The sequence below is a fragment of the Rhea pennata genome, chromosome 7 (assembly GCF_028389875.1).
Source record: "Rhea pennata isolate bPtePen1 chromosome 7, bPtePen1.pri, whole genome shotgun sequence".
Classification (NCBI taxonomy): Eukaryota; Metazoa; Chordata; class Aves; order Rheiformes; family Rheidae; genus Rhea; species Rhea pennata.
The window spans coordinates 33,587,398-33,611,407 of record NC_084669.1 but is presented as its reverse complement, the minus strand read 5'-3'; the positions used below and the strand labels follow the sequence as shown (position 1 = coordinate 33,611,407).

The 24,010-nt window shown below is 55.2% G+C and overlaps 1 protein-coding gene across 5 annotated transcripts in view; it reads right to left on the bottom strand.

Moving 5' to 3' along the window:
* ARID5B (AT-rich interaction domain 5B) overlaps positions 1-20,712 on the bottom strand; it is a 100,358-nt gene extending 79,646 nt beyond the window's left edge. For 2 of the 5 annotated variants that reach the window (XM_062580331.1, XM_062580333.1), the window contains exons 1-3: positions 20,627-20,712; positions 20,158-20,418; positions 12,065-12,290 (exon numbers count right to left, since the gene is read on the bottom strand). In XM_062580331.1, the coding sequence (XP_062436315.1) occupies positions 12,065-12,290; positions 20,158-20,418; positions 20,627-20,647 (508 nt within the window). In that variant the 5' untranslated portion in view covers positions 20,648-20,712. Of the gene's footprint in view, positions 1-12,064; positions 12,291-15,848; positions 15,888-18,435; positions 18,555-20,157; positions 20,419-20,626 lie in introns of those variants that run through there. The other 3 variants (XM_062580332.1, XM_062580335.1, XM_062580334.1) reach the window with 3 other exon arrangements.
* Between the last annotated feature and the right edge of the window lie 3,298 nt (positions 20,713-24,010).

The window sequence follows — 24,010 nt, the reverse complement described above, 5'->3', positions numbered from 1 at the left end:
GAAATCATACCATGCTACCCTCTCTTGACCACTGCTGGTGAAGACAAAGTCTCCTGCAAGTAGCATCGAGCTCAGGGCATGCCTCGACCTGGGACACTCAGGACTTTGTGGGACTGGGCCCAAGGACTCGTTTTGTTTTGTGAGAGTATGAATGAGTCCTTGTGCTCCAGCTGTAGGCATTACGTTCATAAGAAGCCCAAGTGACAAAGCCACTATGGAAACAAGAGAAAACTCGTCCACAGTGTATTTTCCAAGTTTCTGCCTGCCCAGCCAAACATTTGCAAAACCTTAGTTATGCGCCCAGCTAAAAATTCCAGCTGCCCAAGAAATGCTGCATGATTTTAAGCAAGAAATTTACCACGTGCCCAGCGAGGTATGAATGACGCTTTTAGACAGACCCACTCAGAAGGTCTGCAGGGCCTGGACAACACAATTCCCAAGCACTGCTGTCACAATCTCCCTCTTCAAATGAAAAACTCGTTGTATTGTTTTCCTAAAAAAGTAGGAAGTGAAGTGCTTATTTAAGAACAACCAGCCCTTCACTAAGCAGTCTGATAGCTTTGGGGAAAACAGAGTATTTCATCTATGCAGCAGAAGTCAGTGGTTAGTCATTAGCCTGATCAGAAATCATTACAGACCCTTCTGGCCACCGCTGTCCTGCTTCAGTGTTTGAGGGCCTCTTGTTCTGGAGACAACGCTCCACAAGCGTTCTCCAGGTAAAACAGACATAAGGCATTTGCCACCAATATATTGATCTTGTCTATAAGGCGACAAGGGGACAAAGCCTTTACAACGTTGCTTCTCACGCTTCCCCGACCTCTGAAAGAGGAGGCAAAGAGGTGCTGCGTTGTATAAACACCGTGCACAACCGGCCAGAAATGAGGCAACGACTTCTCATATTAATTTATAACCATTTGCTGGTACGTCTGATGGGTGGAAAGTCTCTCAGTGAGACAGAGAAGCTACCAACAGAGTTTCTGCTACAGGGGGTGAAAAAATGCTTCTGTCCCATTTGTGCAAAATACGCGGGGATCGTGTTATCTTACACACGAATTCCTGCCCACACTCTCACCTTCCATCCCACGTGCCCTGCCACTAAAACAGCGGGGACAAAATTGGCCTCATTTCCTGCGTATTTCATATAGACCTAAACGTCCTTAAGTATGTTGTCAGGGACTATATTTTAAAGCTGCTACGCTCACATCTGATCTCCTACCCTATGCTTTTAAGATATTAAATAGGCTTTACCCAATAAATCACATGTTTTGTGCCTCGCAATCCCACGGTCTCCGAAATCACCGGAAGGCTAACCCTGGGCTGCTCGCGTTCGTCATACGCAAGTCTGAGCTCCAAAGAAACCGAAGCAAAACCAGAGCACGCACACACGCACGCAGAAGCATCAAAACAAGCACCAAACCAAGCCACACACGCACCCTGGGGGAAAAAGGAAAAAAAAAAAAAGGAAAGAAAGGCGCAGCGAAGTCTTCCGCGGGAAGGCGAAGCGGCGTGGGCAGGGAGGCGCGGCGAGGGCCCCGGCGCGCCCGAAGCGCCCCGCGGCCCCGGCACCAACCGCGGGAGCAATCGCACCTTCGGGGTTTTACAACAGCACAACGGCAACACATGAAACGCACTCAAGAAACACCGCGGGAAACGCGCCAAAGTTTTAAGGCACATTCCCTTTGGAAACGAAGCCTTTTTTAGCCAAACCGCTACGATTTTGTTTGAGTGACTCATACAAATGGATTCTGCACGGAGGTTTAAAAATGGGATATTTTCTCTTCTGCTTTTAGGTTCACCTCAAGACATGTGAATGAAAAAGCAGCAATGAGAATATTAGTCCGGACTTACATTCACTATCAGCCTCTAAATAGGGAGCTACTAAATTTGTAAAGCTTAGATGAAGTTTCAGATATATAAATCTGAAAATACAATTCCTCCTAAAGGGGGGCTGGGCAAGGATCATAAAACTATAAAAAGATACTTTGTCCCCATGGACTGCAAAAAGCTAATCATTAGCCACCCGTTTATAGCGCCTACCTGTTTATTACATTATTTTGATATTTTTCCTTCACGGGGACCTATTCCTTATTTCTACCATATGGATAACAAAAAAGATTCACTACCTCTAGGCAAAATGTTTTTAAAGACAAAGACGTTTGCTGGATTAAAAACAAACAAACAATTCAACAAAGTGTGCATAAATTTGTATTTGGCTACTGTTGGGCATCTGGAATGGCACGTATTTTCCTCAGAATTTTTTTCCTTCAGTTTTTCATACATGTGACAGTAATATATGTACCCAACAGCAAAATGAGAAAAACTAAATTTAAAACACACTTTCAGACCACCCTTCCCTTATTTTTTTTCTTAAATTTTTCCTTTCCAGGGCAACAGCGGGGGGGGGGGGCGGGGGGGGGGGGGAAGGAGCCTGCACCGATGTTTTGAAGTACTGCAAGTTCTTTTGCCTTTTAACAGAAATATGTAAACAAGGTGTATGACTGTAGGGTAATGTTCCAGTCACAAAGCATTCAAGAGCTAGAGTGAAGCTATTTAAAGAATGGAGTATTCAATTCCTGAGGCCAGATGCTAGTATAAATACGAAACTATGTTCACACTGCAGATTAAATTATTTTTAGTTTCTGCATTTGAACTGCCAAAATTATTTGGCTGTTTTTTATATATATATATATAAAATATATATATTTTTATATATGTGTGTGTGTATATATATACACACACATATACATATACGCACACTATATCACAGAACTTATGGGGCTCCAATTTTGTGATTCTGAACAGAGGATTAGGAATTTAAGCATAAAAAGCCCTTTTCAGCTATTTTCTCTGTACACCAAAACTCAAAGTGTATACTGACATACACTGGCACAAGTAAGGGTCATCTAAGGAGCAGGAAAATTAAAAGTAAGATGGAACTGAAACATTTGAGATTTTTTAAATAGATTTTGATAGTACCTCATAATTTAATTTTCATCCCACAAAGCTTTTAATCAGGAAATACTTCGTATGAAAGAAAAGTGGAGACCACGGCTTTAAAATAATTAAAGGGGAAAACATATGTTAAAACTGAATTACACACTGCCTACCGGGTACACCACGAGAGCTCACGCAGATGCAACTAAGAATATCAAGTTAAAGCCACTAGTAATTAGCTAAAAAACAAATAATCAATAGTCCTGTGACCTTGCAATAGCAAGAACCCACATGGATCCCAGAGAGCAAGCCAATGAACCAACCTGGGGCAATCAAAGCAAACCTCGTCTCAGCAACAAGCTGGGGGAGGAGCCGCCACCAGCGCCCATGAGGCTCACGTGACCCCGCACACATCACCAGCCGCTTCGTTGCTGGGGTTTGGTTTTTGGTTTTTTTTTTTGGTTTGGGGATTGTCTTGCCTTTGCCTCATCAGCGGGCAAAGCTGGGAGGCCCAGGATGCATCTCAAGGGCCTGAGGCGTTTGCTGGGGTCGGGGGATGAGTCTACCCAAGAGCACAACAGGAGCTGGGTGCAGAGAGGTCCCCGGGGCCAAGGACCTCACCACCGCCGCGCGGTGCAGGCACAGTTTACCGATGACTTGTGAAGAGGACGAGGCTGTGGGAAGACTCGGGTCCTGCAGAAGACGCCTGAGCCGACACCAAGCACCTGCGGAGACGCTGCCACCCCCTCAGCGCGGCACGGCCGGGGACACCCGGCGTAATTACAAACAGGCGACGTGGGACTCGCGGAAAGCTGGACGTGCTCTCCAGTATCATGTCAGATCCCAGTTCCCCAGTAACTGTTCTTACCAGGCGTGGATCTGGCATCGCAGCGGCGAATCCCCTCTGGCTGGGAAGGCCGATGGTCCCAGCCTTCCCCCGGTACTTGGAACGTGGTTTTAAAATGCATTAGCCTGCACTTGAAAGAAACCTGGGACCAGAACATCTCGGCTCTGGTTGTTCTGTGCTCAGTAATAAAAAGTGAAAAAATGATGCAGCTATGGATAAAATGTTTGGGAACCCAGCAGCCACCTTGTCATGCTTTACCTATTTTCCCCGCATTAGCTTCATTCAGAGGACAACAGGGCACGAGAGAACCTGGAGGAGGACAAGAGGGAATTTTTCCCTTTTATTCTTTTTTTAATTATATTTTGGGTTAGTGATAGGATTCTTGGATCGCACAGCACATGGGGATCTATTCACCCATGACACACATGTACAACTCCCCTTGGCACTAACGGGAATCACAAACATGTTGTGAGAGCAGAATTGCCTCCTAAAACTGCAGGAGTGTGAACAAGGTTGTAAATACATCTCAAGGTTCTGGTAACATTAGAAACCAGTCTAGCATCTTTCTCATGGTTTATTATGATATCACCAAATCCCTTCTACGTATTTACAGCCTTGTAATTCACAATTATTCTGGGTCCATAAATGTTTTTGGCATCTGAATGTAGAACTGATACTATTATTTCACATATTATGGTACTGTCCATGAATGCTAAATTCATTCCAGCAGAGACTCCTGGAGTTCATTCATCAGATATTTCATGCTACTCTTCTTTTAATGATTCATTTATCCTTAGTAATATTTGTATTCTGAAGTGCGGCGTCTCCAGCCGACAGCACAATGCTCTGCTGAATTATCTTCTTCTTCCACAGCATAACAAAGTAGAGCACAGTCAAATTGAAGATGGCCTTTAGTACACTGTCAGAACAATACTGCTTACCAAGCATATCCAGACACATTTCTCAAACCACATGTAATGCTATGGCTGCCAACATGCTCATAAAGTCATTAACCAGCATCTTAAAATGAGGATGTGATACATATATTTAAACGTTTAGGAAAATCAAATGCGTGCTCTTCTAAAAGCCTATTTTGAATTTCGGCTTCTACATATATCAATTATGCAGCAGTGCACAGATGTAAAAATTCACCTTGATTTTTCACAAGCATCTGAAATATACTCCTGTTAAAATAATACACATTCGCTACCACTAACAGAGACTTCCTTATGGCGTTAAGGATTTGTCCTTTGCAATGCAACAGAGCAAAGGAGCCCCAAGCTGAAGGTTTACAGTGTTGAGGATTTATTTTTACAAGCAAATTATTATTAGCAATAAAATTAAGGAGGAACTTACTTCACATGGTACAGATTTTAGTAAATGAACTAAATAAAGGTTATGCCACAATGCCTGCAGTATAAAACCTATCTACTAAGTTACAATTCATGCTGTTGTTATATGTTTTAAATCTGTGCTTTCTCTGCTACCCACGTCCCACAAACCACTCCAATTTATACACCTAGTTTAACCCCCCTTCCCAAACACCTTGAACCATCAGGGGCCTCACCCTGCGAGGATCACCGAGCAAGCAAAGAGAACAAGCACCAGCTTTTCTGCAAGGCTGCAGTGAGACCCAAACTGAGATACTTCGACAAGCAGACGACGGCAGGCCATGCACACCGTGGCATGTCTGCAAGCACGAGACGAGGTCTCCTGGGCACAGGAGCAATGAACATGCAACCCTGAGGAGCAACATGGACGCATGGTGCTGCATAAGCTGGGTGAGCTCTTGTCCTCCCCTAAGATGGGACAAGACACCTGGCCGCGGCCGTGGTGTCAACAGAGCCTGCAGGAGAGCCTCAGCATGGCAGCACCAGTCACAGCCTGAGCGAGTCACGACCCGGGACGAAGACACTTTGACTGGACTAACAGCGTGCTCGAGGTCCAGGACGACCACCAGACTCCAGGCTCAGAGCATACTTACAGCATGGGAAAACAGCCAGCCCAGAGAAAGAGGACATCCTCAGGGCCCACCTGGCTGAACTGCAATGCTACAGAGGTGCCTGGTTTACTCAGCCAGTTTTGGCTGGCTGGGTGGAAAGGACACAACGCGGGAAAAAGGCACCGATGATCTGCTAGGAACCAACAACCCAGGCCAGCAAGTATGGCACAGGGAGGAGGACGCCCGTCACCTCCCCAGCGCGTGGGGACACAGAACAACGGACGGCCCAAAGGGGGTCCCCAGGGGCCCGGGGACAACGCGGTCAGGGCCAGGAACTGGGGGGAAGGCTGGGCAGAGAGGAAAGCAGCACCCGCTGCGCCCCACGGCAAAAGGCAGCCGCTGGGAGAAGGCGATGCAAAGCACGGCAGCGCTGCACTGGGAGGCACACGCTTCGAGTTACTGGAACAAAACCTCATGGTCAGTAAGAATTAAATGCAAGATCCAGCAGTGACTAGAAGGGAAAAAATCCTGGAGAGCAGACACATGTGGGTTATTACACTGCCTGGCAAGGTCAATCTCGGTGCTAAAAACAGACAAAAATAAAAAAAGCCGTCAAACATTTTTAAAGGCACACTGTCCCATAAAGGCCACTTTTTACGCTGTCTGTGAATGGCCTGTATTTTCTACCTGCTTTATTTTGTAATTATGTAGGCTACTCCCGCTCCAGCCAGAGGCTGCCACAAAACTCTTATTAATGGTGCAAACTGCTGCAGCTTCAGCTTTAGAAGAACTCGGGGCAATTCCCTCCGACTTCACAAGGCACTAAAATTTAACTCTTCCCCCTCTCCTACTCTGTAGCCGTGATTTCTTCCCTAGTGTTTCTGAACAGACCTAACTGCAATTGCAAATGGCTGTGCTCCGCGCTGGCGACAAGTGCCCTGTCGTACCAATGCGTAATTGAAAACGCTGACGCAGTGACAGCCGCTATCAGCACGACTCCGATAACCACGTTAGCCTGCGCCTGCCACAGCAAGGGGGGTGGGGGAAGGCACTGCAACTTGGGGGCTACCTGAGGAGAAGTTAGGTGGGATTTTGTTTACATTTCTCTGTAGATCGCCTGCATTTCAAAGAACAACGCAGCCACCTCCTCAATTCCCAGGGGCAATGCCACCATCCCCTTTTACCAGGGCTCAAAGGCAGGTCCCAGGTTGAGGAGAAATCCAAATTTTCTCTCTTTGATAAGGTGAAGGCCCTCGCAGAGACAGCAGCATCGCTCCTCCTGCAGAGGATGCTGCCATGGGAGTACTGAGGTACGTCGCACAGGGCAACAGCATCAGCTTGCAGCGTTTGAGCCAACAAGCCTACGAGTATTTATTATCTTACACACCAAGTGGTCTATAAGCACAAAGCAAACATTTGAAAAGCTTAATGAAGTTTAAAAGAGGAGAAAAAAAAAAAAAAAAAAAGACTAGCAGAGAGGCTGAAGCACCGCAGCCCAGCGGGCCGGGAAACAGTGGCAACGCCAATGCCAAGCTCAGAGCCTCAGTCAGCTCCCAGCTTGTCTGCTGCTCCTACCGCCTTCGTGGGGTCCTCTCACTGCAGCTCCTCAGGTATCTCCCATCTGCAACATGTTGAGCACTACAGGTACAGGGTAGTTAAACCAGAAGAAGATGGATGAACAACAGAAGCCTTTACGCTTGGTGGCATCTCTGAAGAACACGCTCAGCAGAGCAGCTCTCCTGACTGCAGGAGTCTTCCACAACCGCAGCACTGCCCAGCAAGCGCCAGGAGCTGTACAAACAGCCAGGAGGATACCAGATGACAGCCCTTTCCCAAAGGAGCCACCTTCTCCATCTGGGCTCTGAGGAGCACCTCACACAGCCTTGTAATAGCCTCATCTGCAGCAAAAGAGCTGCATCAATTTGGCTGGCTAAACAGAGCTGGAGAGGTCACTCCGACCCACAGGACAAAAATAACGTAAGGTGCAGAGAGGGGGAAAATGAGATAATGGGACACTTACGGGAGCTCTACCGAGATCAAAACGACATTCAGCGCTTGGACAATGGGGCAGGAAGACACTAGGAAGAGGAAAAAAAAAAAAAGAAAAAGGCTGAAAACTGAATAAAGAAGAAGGGGAGACAGTGAGGCATATGACTTAGGCAGAAAATATCCAAAGAAATAGCTGTACTCGCACAGGCTAACAATTAGCTGGTTAGAAAATTATTGCATGAAGTTAAGCCGGGAGCCGCACACGACGGACGCTGAGAGAGGGGAGTCACGTCAGGTCAGAAGTCGCCATCACGAGCGTGGGCCGCAGATTATTAGTTCTGATAGTATTATAGTTCGACTATATTATAATCTGATAATCTGCACGGGGAGACGTGACAGCTGGTCCCGTGTCTCCGGGGGCGAGCCATCCCCGCGGGGTTCGGGCTGCCCAGGAAGCTCCGCCAAAGAGTTTGCACGGAAGAAGCAGGAAAAACTGCCAAGAAACCTCTGTGTGGCTGGCAAAATCCCCCCTTAAAAGCAGCAGCGGATTTTTCTGGATTTTGGAGGGACTGAGGATGTTCACCCCACGGCAGGCAGGGCCGGGGTCTCCCACCCCGGCCAGACCCGCCAAGCCCGCGAGCGCCGCAGCCCCTCGTCTCCCCTCCGTCTCGTCTCTCAATTTCAGCTCTGACTCCTCTATCTTTTATTTCTTTTTCTAAAGACACATTTAGAGATGAAACCATTCATAACTGCCTATCCACAGACAGTTTGTGGCAGCATAATTGACAATGAGTCTGCTGCAAAAATGAAAATGCTGTTTTAATAACCTTGGCCTAAAATACATTCTGTTGTATGCCTCAAAGGGTTTCAATAAAAAGTCAACCTGTAGAGACATATTTTCTTGGCTTAAACAACAATCCAAAGCATATAAATGTAGTCCAACTATAATGACATATTTATAGGCCAATAAAGCTTACACTGCAGCTTTCATACTTCACTTAAAGGAAGTCTGTAAGAAGCAGTGTTATATAAAATAATTTGAATTTTTTTTCGAGCTATAGCCCAAGGAATACAAATATGCAACTTTGCCATATTTAACTGATAGTGTTTACATTGCTTTGCTGCTAAAAATTTGTAAAATGAACTAATTCCTCATTTGGTGACTTCCAACTGGTTTACCAAATATGGGTATACCAGTCATTTATTACAAAGAAAAATCCCCTAAATAATTCTAAAGACAAAAATAAATAACTAGCGGCCTCAATAGTGAATGATTTAATCAGACCAATTCTTCTGGAAAAACAGGTTCTCATGTTCATTATGAATAATACATTCCTGAACTCTATTTTTATATGCTGCATTGTTGTTATTCTCTATTTTTCCCAACATTTGAAAGAAATATTCACAAAGCTATAAATAGTCTTAAGACATTAACTGCTTACATTCAATATTGACATATTTGGAGAAAGGGACAAAACGTATAACATAAATACCTCAGAAGGCAAAAAGAAATAATTTCTAAAAATCATTTCTCAGGGTGAAATATTGAAGCTCACCCCCCCCCCCAAAAAAATGCCATTGCTAGATCTTTTATTTAATACAGTCCTAAGGAAAATTTCTCCATAATTCACTAGTGATGAAAACAATGGAATTCTACAAAAATACCGATTTCTTCAGAAAAGAAAGGAGGAAAAGAGAAAAGGAAGAAAAGGAGGAAAAGAGAAAATAAAGAGGAGGGAAATTTTGAATTAGGGTCAGCTTTCTCCCCGGGCTGCGGCTGAAGCAGGCGTCGCGGCGCCGGGCGCGGGGCTGGCTGGAGGCGCCGCTCCCCGGCCCCCTGCGCCCTAGGGCGGCCCCATGCCCGCCCCTCGCTTCGCCGGCGCCGCGGGCCCGCGTCGGCCGCGCTTTCATTTCATCCCCCTCATCTCAGCCTTTGCCACCCCCGGGGAGTGTGCAAACGTGCAAACTGATTTTTTGTAAAGTTCTCCTGAGCTCTTTGGTAGGGACATGATTTTTGATCATCTTCTACAGTGTGGTCCAAAGACACCTGGTAGGAAAAATCTCTAATTCTCTTTGCTTTTATGGGATTTTTCTGTAACGGAAAAATACCTTTTCACAGGAAAAAGAGGGTCTGGGAGTTCACCTTGTTCACCGGCACCGGGGCACCGCGCCGCGGAGGAACCAAGCTGAGGAGGCGTCTCAAAACCCCATTTCAAGGCAAAACCTAGCCCACCAGCCCGTGCTCGGGCCCCGCGGCAGAAGTCACCGCTAGCAAGCCCGTGACGGCCGCGGCTGAGCGCTGCGCCGCCGGCAGGACCCGAGCGCTGGGAGAGGTCCGCGGCACACGTCCCCGCGGACGGTACACGCAGGAGACAGAGCAGAGGCAGCTCGAATCTCTGCAGCCCTGGTGTGGCCCATCACCCGCGGCTGGGGCGGCGGCGCTTCCCGGGGAGCAACGCTGACCCGGACCGGCCGCCTCCACCGGCGGCGGTGAACCCTCCTCCACCGGTGGGCCTTAAACCCTCACCCCACAGCGAAGGCAACTCCGGAGCTCAGAGGCCGCTTTCAAGACGCAACCAAACGGGGCCGCTTCACGAGCAATGAAAAATCACAGTTCTTGTGAGCCGTTTTCAGATCCAAGAAGCAAAATATGCTCAATTTCTTGGGTCTTTCAAGCAAGGAACAACCATCTTAGTTTAAGACTTAAGAAGCTGCTTTCACTGCCTTCCGCAGGCTAGACTAGTGGTCTGTATCAACACGACTGATCTGCCGTAGGTCTTCTCGAACCCTTGGTTTCCTCCCTACCAACCAGCCATGAGGAAGAAAAAGGCAATCAGAATCCAACATTATTCAAAATATCCCCTTCTACTGAGAAAAAAGCAAACAAAAAAAAATGCTACGTTCACTGACTGAAAACAAGCAACATCAGATTGTGGGATATAGAAATTACAGCATATAGTTTAGATTCCATAAGCATTTCAGTATAACCCCTATTTTCAAAGGCTTAACACGCAAGTATAAGCTTTAGGCTTCAAGATAATTTTCTTTGGCTCCTATGGTAGATAATAGCAATTTCATAACTTACCACAAGGGTTTTTTTTGCTTGTTAAAAAACAAAAACAAGAAAACATGAATACACAAAAGTTCTGTCTGAAAAACATTAAGATTCTTTTGACACAACAAACAAATGCAAAGAAATGGAGTGCGTAAAGAAGATGCCAGGGCAATAGCAGAGAAAATTACTGCATGTAATTATGACCCAGAAGAAACCACACTGAAAAGCAAAGGAAAGGAGAACAAATTGCATGGGTCGTTTTTTTTTCCCAGAGATGCAATGAGAAGTAAGATCAACATCCAATTGCGTTTTAATCTTCCAACCCTCTGTACCTAATGGCGAAACGTGAGGTTGATGAAACCACTTCACCGTTTGGTAAGATGAGAAAAACGAGATGCGGAAGACAAAAGCCGCCAAGACAGAGCTTCACCCCAGCGCGGCGCGGCCGCGGCGCCAGCACGGCCGCGCCGTTCGCACCGCCCGACTTCCTCGCGCGCACCTGCCTTCGCTTCTCGTTTCTTACCTTTCAACCCATTACGTCCCAAACGTGACGCTCTTTGGAAACGTTTTCGTAAAAGCTCGGTAGAACAGGGCGAAGCCCCAAAGCCGCAACCACCCCAGGCGGCAGAGCGACCGCTGCCGTCCCTCACGCGGGCCCGGCCGGCCGCCGGCCCGGGAGCCGAGGCCCATCCTCACCTCGGAGGGCGCCCGCGTCCCCGTCCTCGTGGGGCTCCCCACGCGCGGCCCTGCTCGCCCCACCGCCTCCCCCGTGGGGAGCGCCGGGGCCACCGCCCGGCCCCACCGCCGCGACACGGTGCCCCCACCGCTGGGACACCGTGGCCCCACCGCTGGGACATGGTGACATGGTGCCCCCACCACTGTGACACATGGTCCACACCACTGTGACATGGGGTCCACACCGCTGTGACACGGTGACACGGGGTCCACACCGCTGGGACACCATGGCCCCACCGCTGTGACACGGTGACATGGTGCCCCCACCACTGTGACACCGTGGTGTCCACACCGCTGTGACACCGTGGCCCCACCGCTGTGACGCCGCGACACGGTGCCCCCACCGCTGTGGCATGGCGCCCCACAGAGGGCGTCCAGCCAGCAGGCGCCAGGGCCACCCCGGGGCCGCCCCCCGGGCCCCCCGCCGCCCCCGGGGCCGGAGAGCCCGGACCGCGCGTTAGCCCGAAGCTCCCCGCCGCCGCCCGCGGAGCCGGCGGGGTCTCCAGCCGAGCGGGCGCCGTCCCGCCTCGGGCCGGGCGCCACGGCCGCCGGGAGCACTCACCGAGGTCGGCCTTCTCCTTCAGGACGTCCTTGAAGTTCAAGCCGCTGTTGAGCGTGGACTGCCGGTACCTGGCCAGGGCCTCCCGGGGGCCGCCCCGGCCCGCGGCCGCCGGCGGCACCGGCGCCGCCCGGAAGCCGCACCGCCACTTGGAGAAGTCGGACTGCGCCCATCGCGCCAGGTCTTCCAGCTTCACCGTCACCTTCTCCGACACGGCGATAACTTCATCCTGCGAGGGGCGGCCAGAGAGGGAGACAACGTGTCACGGGGGCCGCGCCGGCGAGGCGCCCGCCCGCGCCGCACCGATCTCCCGCGGCGCGGCACGGCGCGGCGCGGCGCGGCGCGCGGGACCCCGGCAGCCCGCCGCGACGCCGGCGGCCCGGCCCCGAAGCCTCCGGGGAAAGTTTGTTCTTTAGGTGCAATTAGCTGCAAATGTAAAAATTCACGGCTGGATGACTAACGCTTACAGCTAGCCCCGAAATAAATGGCCTAAGTAAATCTCCGATTCTTGGAACTCTGACTCACCAGAAAATTCCTGCGTTTATGGTACATTTTCCCTTGGCTTATTCGCAAATATTGAATTTAACTTTTGTCCTAAAAATTAAATAAAACTGTGATGTAATCCCAAAAGAAATACTACATAAATGTTATGTGCTTCCCACCAAAAGAAACTTGCACATTCTCATGTTTCTTAAAACCTTTTTCGGGATCAGAAAAGAACCGTATTTTTTTTCCCTTCTTAAACAGACGTTCTAAGAAAAGCACTTAAACTTAGTTTAGCCTCCAGAACATATACTTGAATTAAACAGCTCTAATTGCTGAATTTTATCCTTCCAGGAAACAATCAACTCCTCTCAGTCATGATGAATAAGCAGAACGTTTTACAGCCGACTATAGCGAGCGAGGGCTCGAGAAAGCCTCAGAAAAATAAACAAACAAACATACGCACGTATCCAGCAAGATACACGCCAGATATTTCAGTTAAAACAGCAGGAATAATTTATGTTGTAATGAGAGCTGGCCGCACACCACACCTTGCACACCACACCTTGCTAGCACTAAATAAGGCTGCCGGTTCTTGAAATAAATAAACCGGAGTCCGATTTTCTCTCAAACAAACACAAGTATTTGTGAAGGGGAGAGAAATTCTTCGAGTTATCAAACAAAGAGAAATGCACGACTGATTCTCCCCGTGGTTTTTTTTTTTTTTTTTTTTTCTCCCTACTGGACACATTCCTCAGGAAATAAAATACCGTTCAACAGAGGGGAAAAAAAAAAAAAAAAAAAAAGGTTTATTGAGACGTGATACTCCGCTCGCCCTCACGTCGTACGAAGCTGCTCTACAGGCAGGCACCGCCGTCCCACCCAGCGCGGCAGCGGGCACGCGGTCCGAAAGGAGCGGCACGGCGGCGGGCCGAGTGCGGCCCCGGCCCCGGCCCCGGTCCCGGCGCTGGTCCCGGCCCCGGCCCCGGCGCTGGCCCCGGCGCTGGTCCCGGCGCCGTCCCGCGGGCCGGCTCGCCGCGTGCCAGGCAGGTGCCGCGTACTGCGAAGCACGGTTTCAACGGACGGCTTCACCCAATTTCATTGCGCCGGCCACTTGAAATAAAAAAGCTGCAGTTGCTACGCATTTTATAGCCATTACACGGTGATCATTAAATGTCAAGATGGAAAAAAAAAAATTCAGTCTGCCTGAAGACAGCTTCTGCGTGACAGCTTCCTCTAGGACGCCGAGCGCCATCCCCGAGTACCACGCTGCTTCTCATACCCAACACCAGAGAATCGATTCAGCAGCAGTTTTAATAAAAACGTGGCTCGGAGATCAGATGTATTTTTGGTTAAAATATTCTTTTCCAAATAGCTCTTACGATCAAATGATTACGATTTCAATTACTAGTTTCTTCACATCCTTTCCAAGAACCGGTATGACTAATTCTGGCTGGCGTACAAAGTAAGCCGAGCAGACAATTTATTAACCAAAAGAAAAGTACAATCGCTATTACATCACCACTGAATAAACTTGTTTTCGAGAGCGCAGCCTTCGCACACACGCACACAACGCGCGCGAAAACAACAACGGGACGGAAGAGAGGAGCGAAGCGAAGGGGAGCGAAGCGAAGGGGAGCGAAGCGAAGGGGAGCGAAGCGAAGCCTCCCCGGGCGCAGGCGCCGAAGCCCTTTTACGGCCCCTTTGGCGCCCGGCGCTCCAGCAAAACGCGACCGCTCGGCTCGAGCTTTAGAAGAGCCGAGTCAGGGCAGCGGGGTCCGGCAGCAGCTTTGACTAAATGAAAAATACCTGGTGGAGGGAGAAAGAGCGGCGAGCCTCGGCCTGCTCTTTTTTTGCCCTAAATACTTGCTCAGCTTCTGACTCTGTTCTGCATGAAAACACATTTTACTTCCTCTTAACATGTCATTAGTGATCGTCGCAGTTTACAAGGGAAATACAGCTGAATTTATTTTTAGCTGGAAAAAACAGAAAAACGATCCTACGCGTTTCAGCGACTGCTCCCCAGGCCGGGGCGGCTGATGAGCAGATCCCGAACGCGCCACGAGCATCGCCAGCGCGTTTGCACCGCTAACGGACAGCGAAACTGCTCCAGAGAAGAAACCGGGCATCTTCCTCTGCCTGGGACAACCTCTTCGCACACACGGGTGTGTAATTTAGACCCGTTTTCTCTCACCGTTCACGTTTCAGACTGCTCCTTTTAGGCCCAGTTTGCAGACCAGCGGCCGCAGACCCTGTCCAATGCGAATCTCCCCCACTGACTTCTCCTACGCACTGGAAGCTGCAGGCCAGACTGGGATGTCTCCCACGCGAGCTGGGCACCGGCTCCTCCAAAAGGTCTCACGAGGAAGGCCTAGGCCTCAGAGGGACTTTTCACCCCCCCAAAGTGCCTTTTTAACGTCGTTCTTCCAGATCGGCGATCTGCACGCCTCTTGCCCATCTTTTACACCTCTTCAGCAACCTTCCCAAGCGTTGCAGTCCGACCCAAACCAGAAGTCACATCCTTCTGGGGGGAGGGAGCTGAGAGGCTGGCCAGCGCCGAAGGGTTATCTCCTTTCTGGAGACAACCGGAGTGGAAATGTGAAAGTTTGCGGACGCCCCGGGGCACTGGAGGGTCACCTCAACTCGGCTGAGTTGAACCGTCCTCTTACAAAACCCACTAATCAAAGAATTTCCTACCCAGCAGACCCCCCTCAACCGTGCGGCGTAAACCGCCGGCACGCCTATGCCCACCGTCCTTCCGCCGCCCGAGAAGCCCCTTCGACACGACGACAAAGAAACGCAGACGTCGAGCAAATAAAAACCAGGTACGCGGTGACACATGACCAACAAACCTTTAGAAGATTAAAGGAATCTGCTGTATACCCTTCACGTCACTCATAATTACATCTCCGGGTAAACACGAAAAGCCACCCACGCTGCCTACGCTGCGCGCGTGCACACGCGCACACGCACAAATCGACTCATGCTGTGCTGGCCGCGCTCGGAAGCGATACGCTCACGAGGTCTCCACGGCAGGAGGAGCCCTCCACGGAGGGAGGGCGCGCAGCTCCTCCTGCTCCGACACGACGAGGGCCGCGAGGGGCACCGGGGCGCGGGCCCTGCTCGCGAAGGCGGTTCCTCCCGGCGGCCCCCTCCAGGGCGCTCACCCGCCCGCGGGAACGCTTTCCCTGCCCGCACAGTCGTCTGAATCCTGAAACAAACGCTGACTACGCGAAGCGGCGCTTTTCCTTCCGTTTCTGTAAAAGCGGGTATCTAGCCAGCCGCTAATTCTAGCGCATCTCACCAGACTCCTGAGCAAAGTGAAACGCTTCCACCTGTCACGGAGGCTGCACAAACTGTTGTTCTTCCTCTCCCGTTCCTTGAGGACGCACCAGGTCTGCACTTCCAGAGAAGACGTCCAGGGAAAAACGGACAGCACCTTCTCGAGGGCCGCAACGCTTAAATATTATGTCACTGTTGTCTAAGCAACCATCGCAGCCCGGCGAAGGCACGAAACGCTGTATTGCCTGACTCAGCACATGGTGGCAACACTCACGTTCACGGGAAGAGGTCAGGTAGTTAGCGGAGTTCAAAGCAGATAATTATTTTTTAGAAATGCGAGCTCTTGGGGGAGGCAGGGAGTCGCGGCGCGGCGCGGGCCGTCCCGCCTCCCCATCCGCCGCAGGGCCGGCGCGCGCGCCCCGGGGCGCTCGCTTCCCTCGGCGGGGACGAGCCGCCTTCTCCTGCCGGCTCCGCGTTTCCAGACGGCACGCGCCAGGCGCCCCGGGGCGGGACGGCTCGCGGTGCCCGGGGCCGCCGCGGCGCTCGGCCGCACGGGCGCGAGCAGCCAGGTCGCCCGCTTCTGCCGCCAGCCTCCTCCCGCGTTTCGTTTCTTTCCCCCTCTCCTCCCGTGGCTGAACGGAGGTTCAAATCGAATTTATATCTGTCACTGCAGATAGAAGTTCTGACCAAAGAGAAAATAGGCTTCAGTCAAAATGTTTTCCCATCAGATGGCTCGCGGACCTCCAAGAGTTGTTTTAGTTCAGGCAAGTTGACAAGCAATTCGTTCCCAATTTTGCCTACTACGGTTACAGTACGAAGAGCTTTCCGTGTAGATTACATAATGGTATTTTTCTGCTTAACGAGGAGCACGTCGCATTAGCAGGTTTAAATTATGCAGGCTTATTCTTTTGTCTTTTGTTATATTACGTTCCATTGTGCTGGTAAAACAATATGTGCTTTAATTAGCAAATGTCTGCAAATAATTTCCTTGCTTTTCACGGGCGAGGACAACGGCGCCGACTCTCGCGGACACGGAGGGAGCAGGTCCCGCCGGGCCCGCGCCCGGCTCGCCCACGCTCCAGCCCCCCGAGACGGGGACCGCGGCGCGCAAAGGACGATTTAAAAATACCTAGAGAAGGAAAACAAACTCCCTTATTATCTGCAAGCCCGGCACCTTCGCACAGAAACGTGGGCGCCTGCCAAGCGCTAAGGTCACTGGATCAGCGCCACGACATGCCCACGTTGGCCCGACCTTCTGGCGGCGTTTTGGCGACGGAATAAAAAGCCTCCGCTCGGTAGGACGCGAGGAGCCGCGAGCTTCGTCTGGTCTCGGCAGGGTTAAACCTGGGTGTGAACCCACACTGCACCCGCGCAAAGGCAGGCGCGCACACACACAAAGAAAAAAGCCCTTAAATCAAGAGTGGATGACTGTTCCGAGACTCAAGGCATTGTTATTTTGAATGCGAATGAAAGGGCCAGAACAAGCACTGCAAGAATATTTCAATTATGTATTTCCCAGAACTGCATCTCTGAGCAACTAATGCAAATATTGCTCCCATAACAGAAGAACTTCTTCCTGAATAAAAGCACAGAAGGGCTTGAATCAGAACATACTTTCTATATCATATGCGTGTTGTTTGAGTATTATTAAAAATGCAAAATCTATGTGTGTGTTACTCTCCTGAGCAATACAGTAATTATGATTAAGGGACAAGCAGCACAAAAAGAGCCAATTTATCTTACTTGTGCTTAGGAATACTATTGTGTAACTAAGCAACTAAAGACAAAATATAGTCTAATTAATTCACTCCTATGCTTATTTAAAAGACACAATTAGAACATTTTTATTTTCCAGCCTGCACAGTATCTCAACACGCTGGAGGGTGTACCATGTGAGGCCTATTATTCTCCAAAGACGAGAGTTTAACGTTTAGTGCCACCGATCAGACTGGGAACAGCAACTCTGGAGAGCAGCGGGTGTATTTTGCAGGCGGAACGCACTGGGAAACGGAGGCAAAAAGGAAAATGAAAAAAAAAATGTTTTAATTTTTTGTTAGAAAGAAAATCTGCCGTAAGTGCCCGGAGATGCCAGACTGCTGGCTAATGGCTAGCAACATGTGGCTTCCCTGAGTAATATCACTGCCCTCTCCTGCCTTTGCCAGCATATGCTCCTGGCGGTGAGAGAGATAAAAATATACAGCGTGGATATGCAATTACCAAAACCATGATATTTTATGACAAATGTCATTTCTCTAACACTGCTATTACAGTGCGCCTGATTTCCAAAGCTGAATTAATTTGAGCAAGTGTACATTGGAGATTGATGCTATTAGCATGATTTTTAAAGCACCCTTTAATAATCATCATCCGCGCGTTTGAAACGTGCTGCCGTTACCAATGTTGACAGATACGAGCAGCAGAGACGCACCGCGGAGGCTACACCGGGGCGGTCCTCGTTTCGGAGAGGAACCAGGATCTACCACCGTGCAACGGGAGCGGCTCGAGCTCGTTTTTGGGGTGGGGGGAGCTAAACCAGCACCCTCGCGCGTGGTGCAGGACGGGCGCCGGGGCTGGCCCGCGCCACCGCCCCGCGCCCGGACCGGGCTCACCTGATGAAACGCCCGAGACCGCTGGGGAGCCGTGGCCGGCAAAGCTGCCGCCTTCCCGAGCCTCCCGGAGGAATCCCTTCCGTGGTTATAAACGATGTGCATTTATAGCGTGACTCGCTTTTTCCTTTCTTTTTTTTTTTTTGTTTTTTTTTTTTTTTGTTTTTTTCCAAATTAGCTGGAAAATGCAACCCAGCGCTGGGGCAGCGATTACAGGAAACTCGCGCTCTCTCCCCTGCACGAGCAACGCTTGCTCGAGCAGCCTGCCGGCACGAGCGCGGGTTATTCGCGGGGCGACAGGCGCTGCACCAGGTCCGCGCCGCCGGGCAGAAGAGGGGGCGAAGGCCGGCGGGGGCCGAGGGGCCGGGCGGCGCGCCGGCGCCCAGCGAGCGCCCGCTTCCACCTAACGCAGCCCGGGCACCTGCCTGCTGAACGGGGTAACGGAGTTTTCGGCGAAGCTGGCAAAACCTGCGCCGTGCCCGAGGGCCCCGCCGCTCTCGGGGGTCCCGGTCCGGTGCCCGCCGGGCTGCTGCACCGGGGCCCCCGCTCGCCGCAGCATCCGGCCTCGGCGGCGCAGAGGGTTATATTTAAATCTGGATGATGAATCCCGCCGGCTATAAAAAGACTTATATTTACACTTATCGCTGATGAGCGCAAACATTTGGCGATCAGATAAAACACGAGCACCGGAGGCAGCGGCCACGAGCAGGATGCTGCCGCCGCCAGCACGCAGCCCCGGGGCGGCGGGGAGGCCCGGGCGCTCCCCTCCCCGGCGGGGGCCCCCTCGGCGGGGACCCCCTCGGGCCCCGCTCCCGCCGCGCCCGCGGGCTCCCCGCGGCTCACCGGGGCCGGGCGAAAACGACATCAGCGGGCCGCGAAACCCGCCTGCACCAGCAAAACTTTCTACCTGCTCCCGCGGCGCGCAGCGCAGCGCAGCGCAGCGCAGCGCGCGGCCCCGCGCAGCCCCGCGCAGCCCCCGCAAGGTGCTCGCAGCGCCGGGCGCCCCGGCGAGCGCCGCGCTCCGCTTCCCGCGGCCGCATTAATCCCCTCTGATGTCCGCACCGCGGTAACATGAGCCGATCATTAAGGCGTATTAAAATGATTTGTGTCCCTCCCCCCACCCCCCTCCCCTCCCAGGCGCTTTCGTTTCGCGCACGCAGCTTCAAGCGCGCCCCGCGGCTCGCCGCAGCCCCCCGACGGCCGCGCAGGTGCCCGCGCCGGCCCGCAGCGCCCCGCGCCGCCCCGGCCCCGCGCAGACCCTTTTTGGGGGGGGGGGGGTCAATCCGCGCCCGGGCGCTGAGGAGGGCAGAACTGGGGAAGGCGAATAACGGGCCGGGCCGGGCCGGGCCGGGCCGGGGGGGGCGCGCAGCCTGCGCGGGCGCTGCCCTACCTGTCATCCGCCCCTTCACCGCCCGCGTCCCCGCCAGCTCCGCGGCTTTTGATCTCCCTCAGCCTCCATTTCGTAATTTCCGCCCTCCCTAAATACACCGAATAGTAAAAAAAAAAAAAAAAAAAAAAAAAAAAAAAAAAAAGCCCAAATCCGAACAGTACCGAAATCCACCGATTTCTGTTGTTTGTTTGTTAGTTTAAAGGGTGACGCCGCGGTACCCGGGGCGCGGGGGGGGGGGGGGGTAGGGGGGCGCCCCGGCGGGCCCGCGCAGCGCAGCGCTGCGCGGCGCGGCGCCCCGCGCGCAGGTGTGCGGGGCCGGTGCGCGGAGTCCCCACCTCGCCGTGGTCACTGGTCCTGCCCTGCGGGGTGTCCTCGGGGAGGAAATAAAGTTTGGAGCTGGAGAGAAGTTGGCGGCTGGTGCGCTCCTCCCAGAGCAGCTGCAGCTCGGCGATGCAGGCGGGCTGCTCCGCGCCGCTCCGCACGAAGAAGAAGTCTCCGAGGGCGAGGACGCGCGGGCGGGCGCCGCCGCGGCGCGGGAAGCGGAACGCCTTGTAGAACACGTAGGGGCCGTGCGAGCCGCACGGGGCGCCGACCCACTGCGGGAACAACAACGCGGCAGCGCCGTCAGCGCGCGGCGCCGCGCAAGAGCCGCGCAAGAGCCGCGCCGCGCAGGGGCAGCGCCGCGCGCAAGCGGCGGGGGGCGCCGCGCAAGCCGGGGTGGGGACGGGGGTGCGGGGGGCGCCGCGGCGGGGGGGCGCCGCGGCGGGGGGGCGCTGCGCGGCGCTGCGCGGCGCTGCGCGGTACCTGCAGCGAGCTGTGCTCCATCGCGGCGCTCCGGCGCGATTGAACTCAACATTCTCCCAAACTTGTTGGCGTGAATGGAGCCCGGCAGGTCCTGGCAGGGCGAAGCCGGCCCCGCCGCCCCCCGCGCCGCCGCCGCCCCCCGCGCCGCCGCCGCCGCCGCCGCCCCCCGCGCCGCCGGGCCCGGCCGCGCCCGCCGCGCCGCCGCCGCCGCCCGCGCCGCCCCGCGCCGCCGCCCGCCCCCGGCGCCGCCGCCCCGCGCGCCGCCGCCCCGCGCGCGCCGCCCCGCGCCGCCCCGCGCCGCCCGCAAAAAACCGCGCGCCGCCGCCGCGCCGCCCCCCGCGCCGCCCGCAGAAGCCCCGCGCCGCCGCCCGCGGCCCCGCCCGCCCCGCGATTTTTGGGGCGCCGCGGCGAGGCTCGGCGCCGCCGCGCACCTGACAGGACCTGCGGGTACGAGGCGGCTATAAAGGAGGCGCCCGCAGCGCCCGCGCCGCTGCGCCGCCGCCGCCGCCGCCGCCGCCTGCGCGCCCGCGCTGCCGCCCGCGCCCCGCCGCGGCCCCGCGCCCCGCCGCGGCCCCGCGCCCGCCCGCGGTCCGCCCGGCGGTCCCGCGGGGTCCGGCGGGGAGCGGGCCGCCGCCGCCGGCCGCGCAGACGTGCGAGCATTAATGCGCCTGGGCGCTCGCGAAAAAAGGAGAAAAAAAGGAAAAAAAAGCCCCAACCCGTGTGTGTGTGTGTGTGTGTTGGGGGGGGGGAGCCGCGCTGACCGCGGGGCGGGGGGGGGGGGGCGCTGCGCGCGGGGCGCACCGCGACGTGCCCGCAATGCTGATGCGCGCCCGCGCCGCTGTAACGCGGGGCGGCCCCGCACGGGGCTCCCGGCCCCACGCGGGGCGCCGGGCGCGGGCGGCTGCGCGGGCGTGGAGGGGGGGTTGCGGGGGTCCCTCATTTTTTATTTATTTCCGCCTGTTCATTGCCCCGCCGCGGGGCCGCTCGCCCGCAGCCGGCCCGGCCCGCGCCGCCTCCCCCCCACCCCCCCCAAAAAATATTATTAATCCTGAATAATGACGAGGCGGTGACGTCAGCGCGCGCAGCGCCGCGCGGGGGGCGCAACAAGTGCGGGCGGCGGCGGCGGCGCGGCCCGGGCGACCCCTGGCGCCGGCCGGGGGCTCCGCAGCGCCCGCGCCCGCGGCCTCGGGCCGCCTCGGGGGGGGCGCCGGCGGCAGCTGCGCCGCGGGGCGGCCGCGGCTCGGGCAGGGCCCCCGAGGTGCTCGCCGGGCCCGGGGCAGCGCGGCGCGGCCTCGCCCCGGCCGTGGAGCGGCGCCCGCCGCGTCCCCCGCCGCAGCTGCCGAGTCGCGGGCCGGGCGCGTGGTGCGGGTGCCGCTCGGGACGGGGCAGCTGCCCGCGGGGCCGCCGGGGCGGCGGGCGAGCGCCCCGCGCTCTGCGCGCCCCGGCTCCGCGAGCCCCAGCTCTGCGCGCCCCGGCTCCGCGCACCCCGCGCTCCGCGCGCCCCACGCTCTGCGCGCCCCAGCTCTGCGCGCCCCTGCTCTGCGCGCCCCGGCTCCGCGAGCCCCGCGCTCCGCGCGCCCCGGCTCCGCGCACCCCGAGCTCAGCGCGCCCCAGCTCTGCGCGCCCCGGCTCCGCGCGCCCCGGCTCCGCGCGCCCCGCGCTCTGCGCGCCCCGGCTCCGCGGTGGGCGCGCGCCTCGGGCGCCCGGGCTGGCGGAGCGCAGCCCGCAGGAGAGCTGCAGGCAGCTGCCGCTTCGGCTGCCGAAATGCGGCGCTCAGTCCTGGGGAGTGCAGGCGCCCCGGGAAGGAGGGCGTTTTGAAGGGGATGGGCAGGTACTGGAGGTGGCGTGAGCGGGACCCACACTTCGGAGCATCCCTGAAGGACGGGGAGTGTCGCTGAATGTTACCCCCAGTGAACTCCCAGCTGGAATAACCTGCATTTCTTCAGCAGCTCACCTTTGTTTTCACTGACCTTGGCAAGTTTAATCAGGGTTATAGTCTCACACAGATAAAACCATCCTCAGGTGACTGTTACAATGTGTTGGGCACAAACAGGTTCTTATTTGTTTATTCACTCGCTCTACCTCCAGCAGGCCGGGCTGCTTTTTCCCATCATACACGTTCAAGTGGCACAGAGCACTTCCCTCTTCCATTCATGCCCGAACTCCTCTGCTCGTGCCGCGCTGGCCTGAGCGTGAGCCGCAGCCCCGGCGCGGCCGGCTGCCCTGGCGCTGCCCCGCAGTCGCAGCCGCCGCCTGGAGCACCTGGAGGTGGGATAACGTGAGACTAGACGGTTTGCCCAGGAAAGGGCGCGTTCCAGAGCCTGTCTGCTCGTTCCTGGTAGTGTGCTGGGAAGATGTGCTTATGTCCCCAAGCCACCATTCGGTGCGTTTAGCTCCTGCAAGACTCCGTATCACCCCCAAATTCTGGGGCAGCCAGCTCCCCAATCCATGCTTAAGATCCTGTCCTTGAGAGGTTACATCTAAAGCAGGCGTGCAAACAACGGGACGATCTGGTGTGAGCTAGCAGACCACCTTCGCCCTTGAGACACCTGCAACAGGCAGTTGCAGCACCCTCCCAGCAGCTACCTATTTTCCAGTAGGAAAGGTGCCCCCCCCCCCGAAGGTGCCTGCTTCCTCCTCCCCATAGCTAAGCCTTGAACCTGTCTAGTAGAGGACCAAAGCAAAATGAGATGAATCCCACTAGGAAAGCCTAGCAGGCTCTACAGCACGGCAAGTTTAGCGTGCCCAGACAGTCCGGCTGCCCACGGATGGGACGTGCTCACAGGTAAAAGAACCGAACACGCACGCTCAAGTTACTCAGCGAGAGCGGATATTCCTACAGATCCCTCCGGCTTTTTCTTCTCGTGGTTTCCTCCTCGCACGCTGCCTTCTGCATCGTCACGTCCAGCGGGCTTGCCAAGCGCGCCGAAGGGGGCACTGCCAGCGCGGGATCGTGCGCCCGCCCCGCGGGAGCGGCGCCTTCTCCTCGGAGCAGCGACGGCAGGCGCCCGTAGCGCCTCGGGGGCTGCCGAGAGACAAGCCCGCCCGGGCGCTGCCGCTCGTGTGCGGCCACGCCGCGGCCCGGGCGAGCCTCGGCCAAGCCTCTCGGCCCCGGAGGACCCCCCTCGCGGGGAGCGCGGCGAGGGGGCCGCAGCTCTGCGGGGGGCAACCAGGCGAGGGCTGCCCGAGCACGCTGGCTCCCTCCCCTCCCCTGCGCCCGCCAGCACGGCTGCATCGATGGGCACGGGGCACGCGGCCGTGGGGCAGGGACGCGGCCGTGGGGCGGGGGACGCGGCCGTGGGGCGGGGGACGCGGCCGTGGGGCAGGGACATGACCGTGGGGCGGGGGCTGTGTGAACCCCCCAGCCCTGCAGGCTCCGCTCCG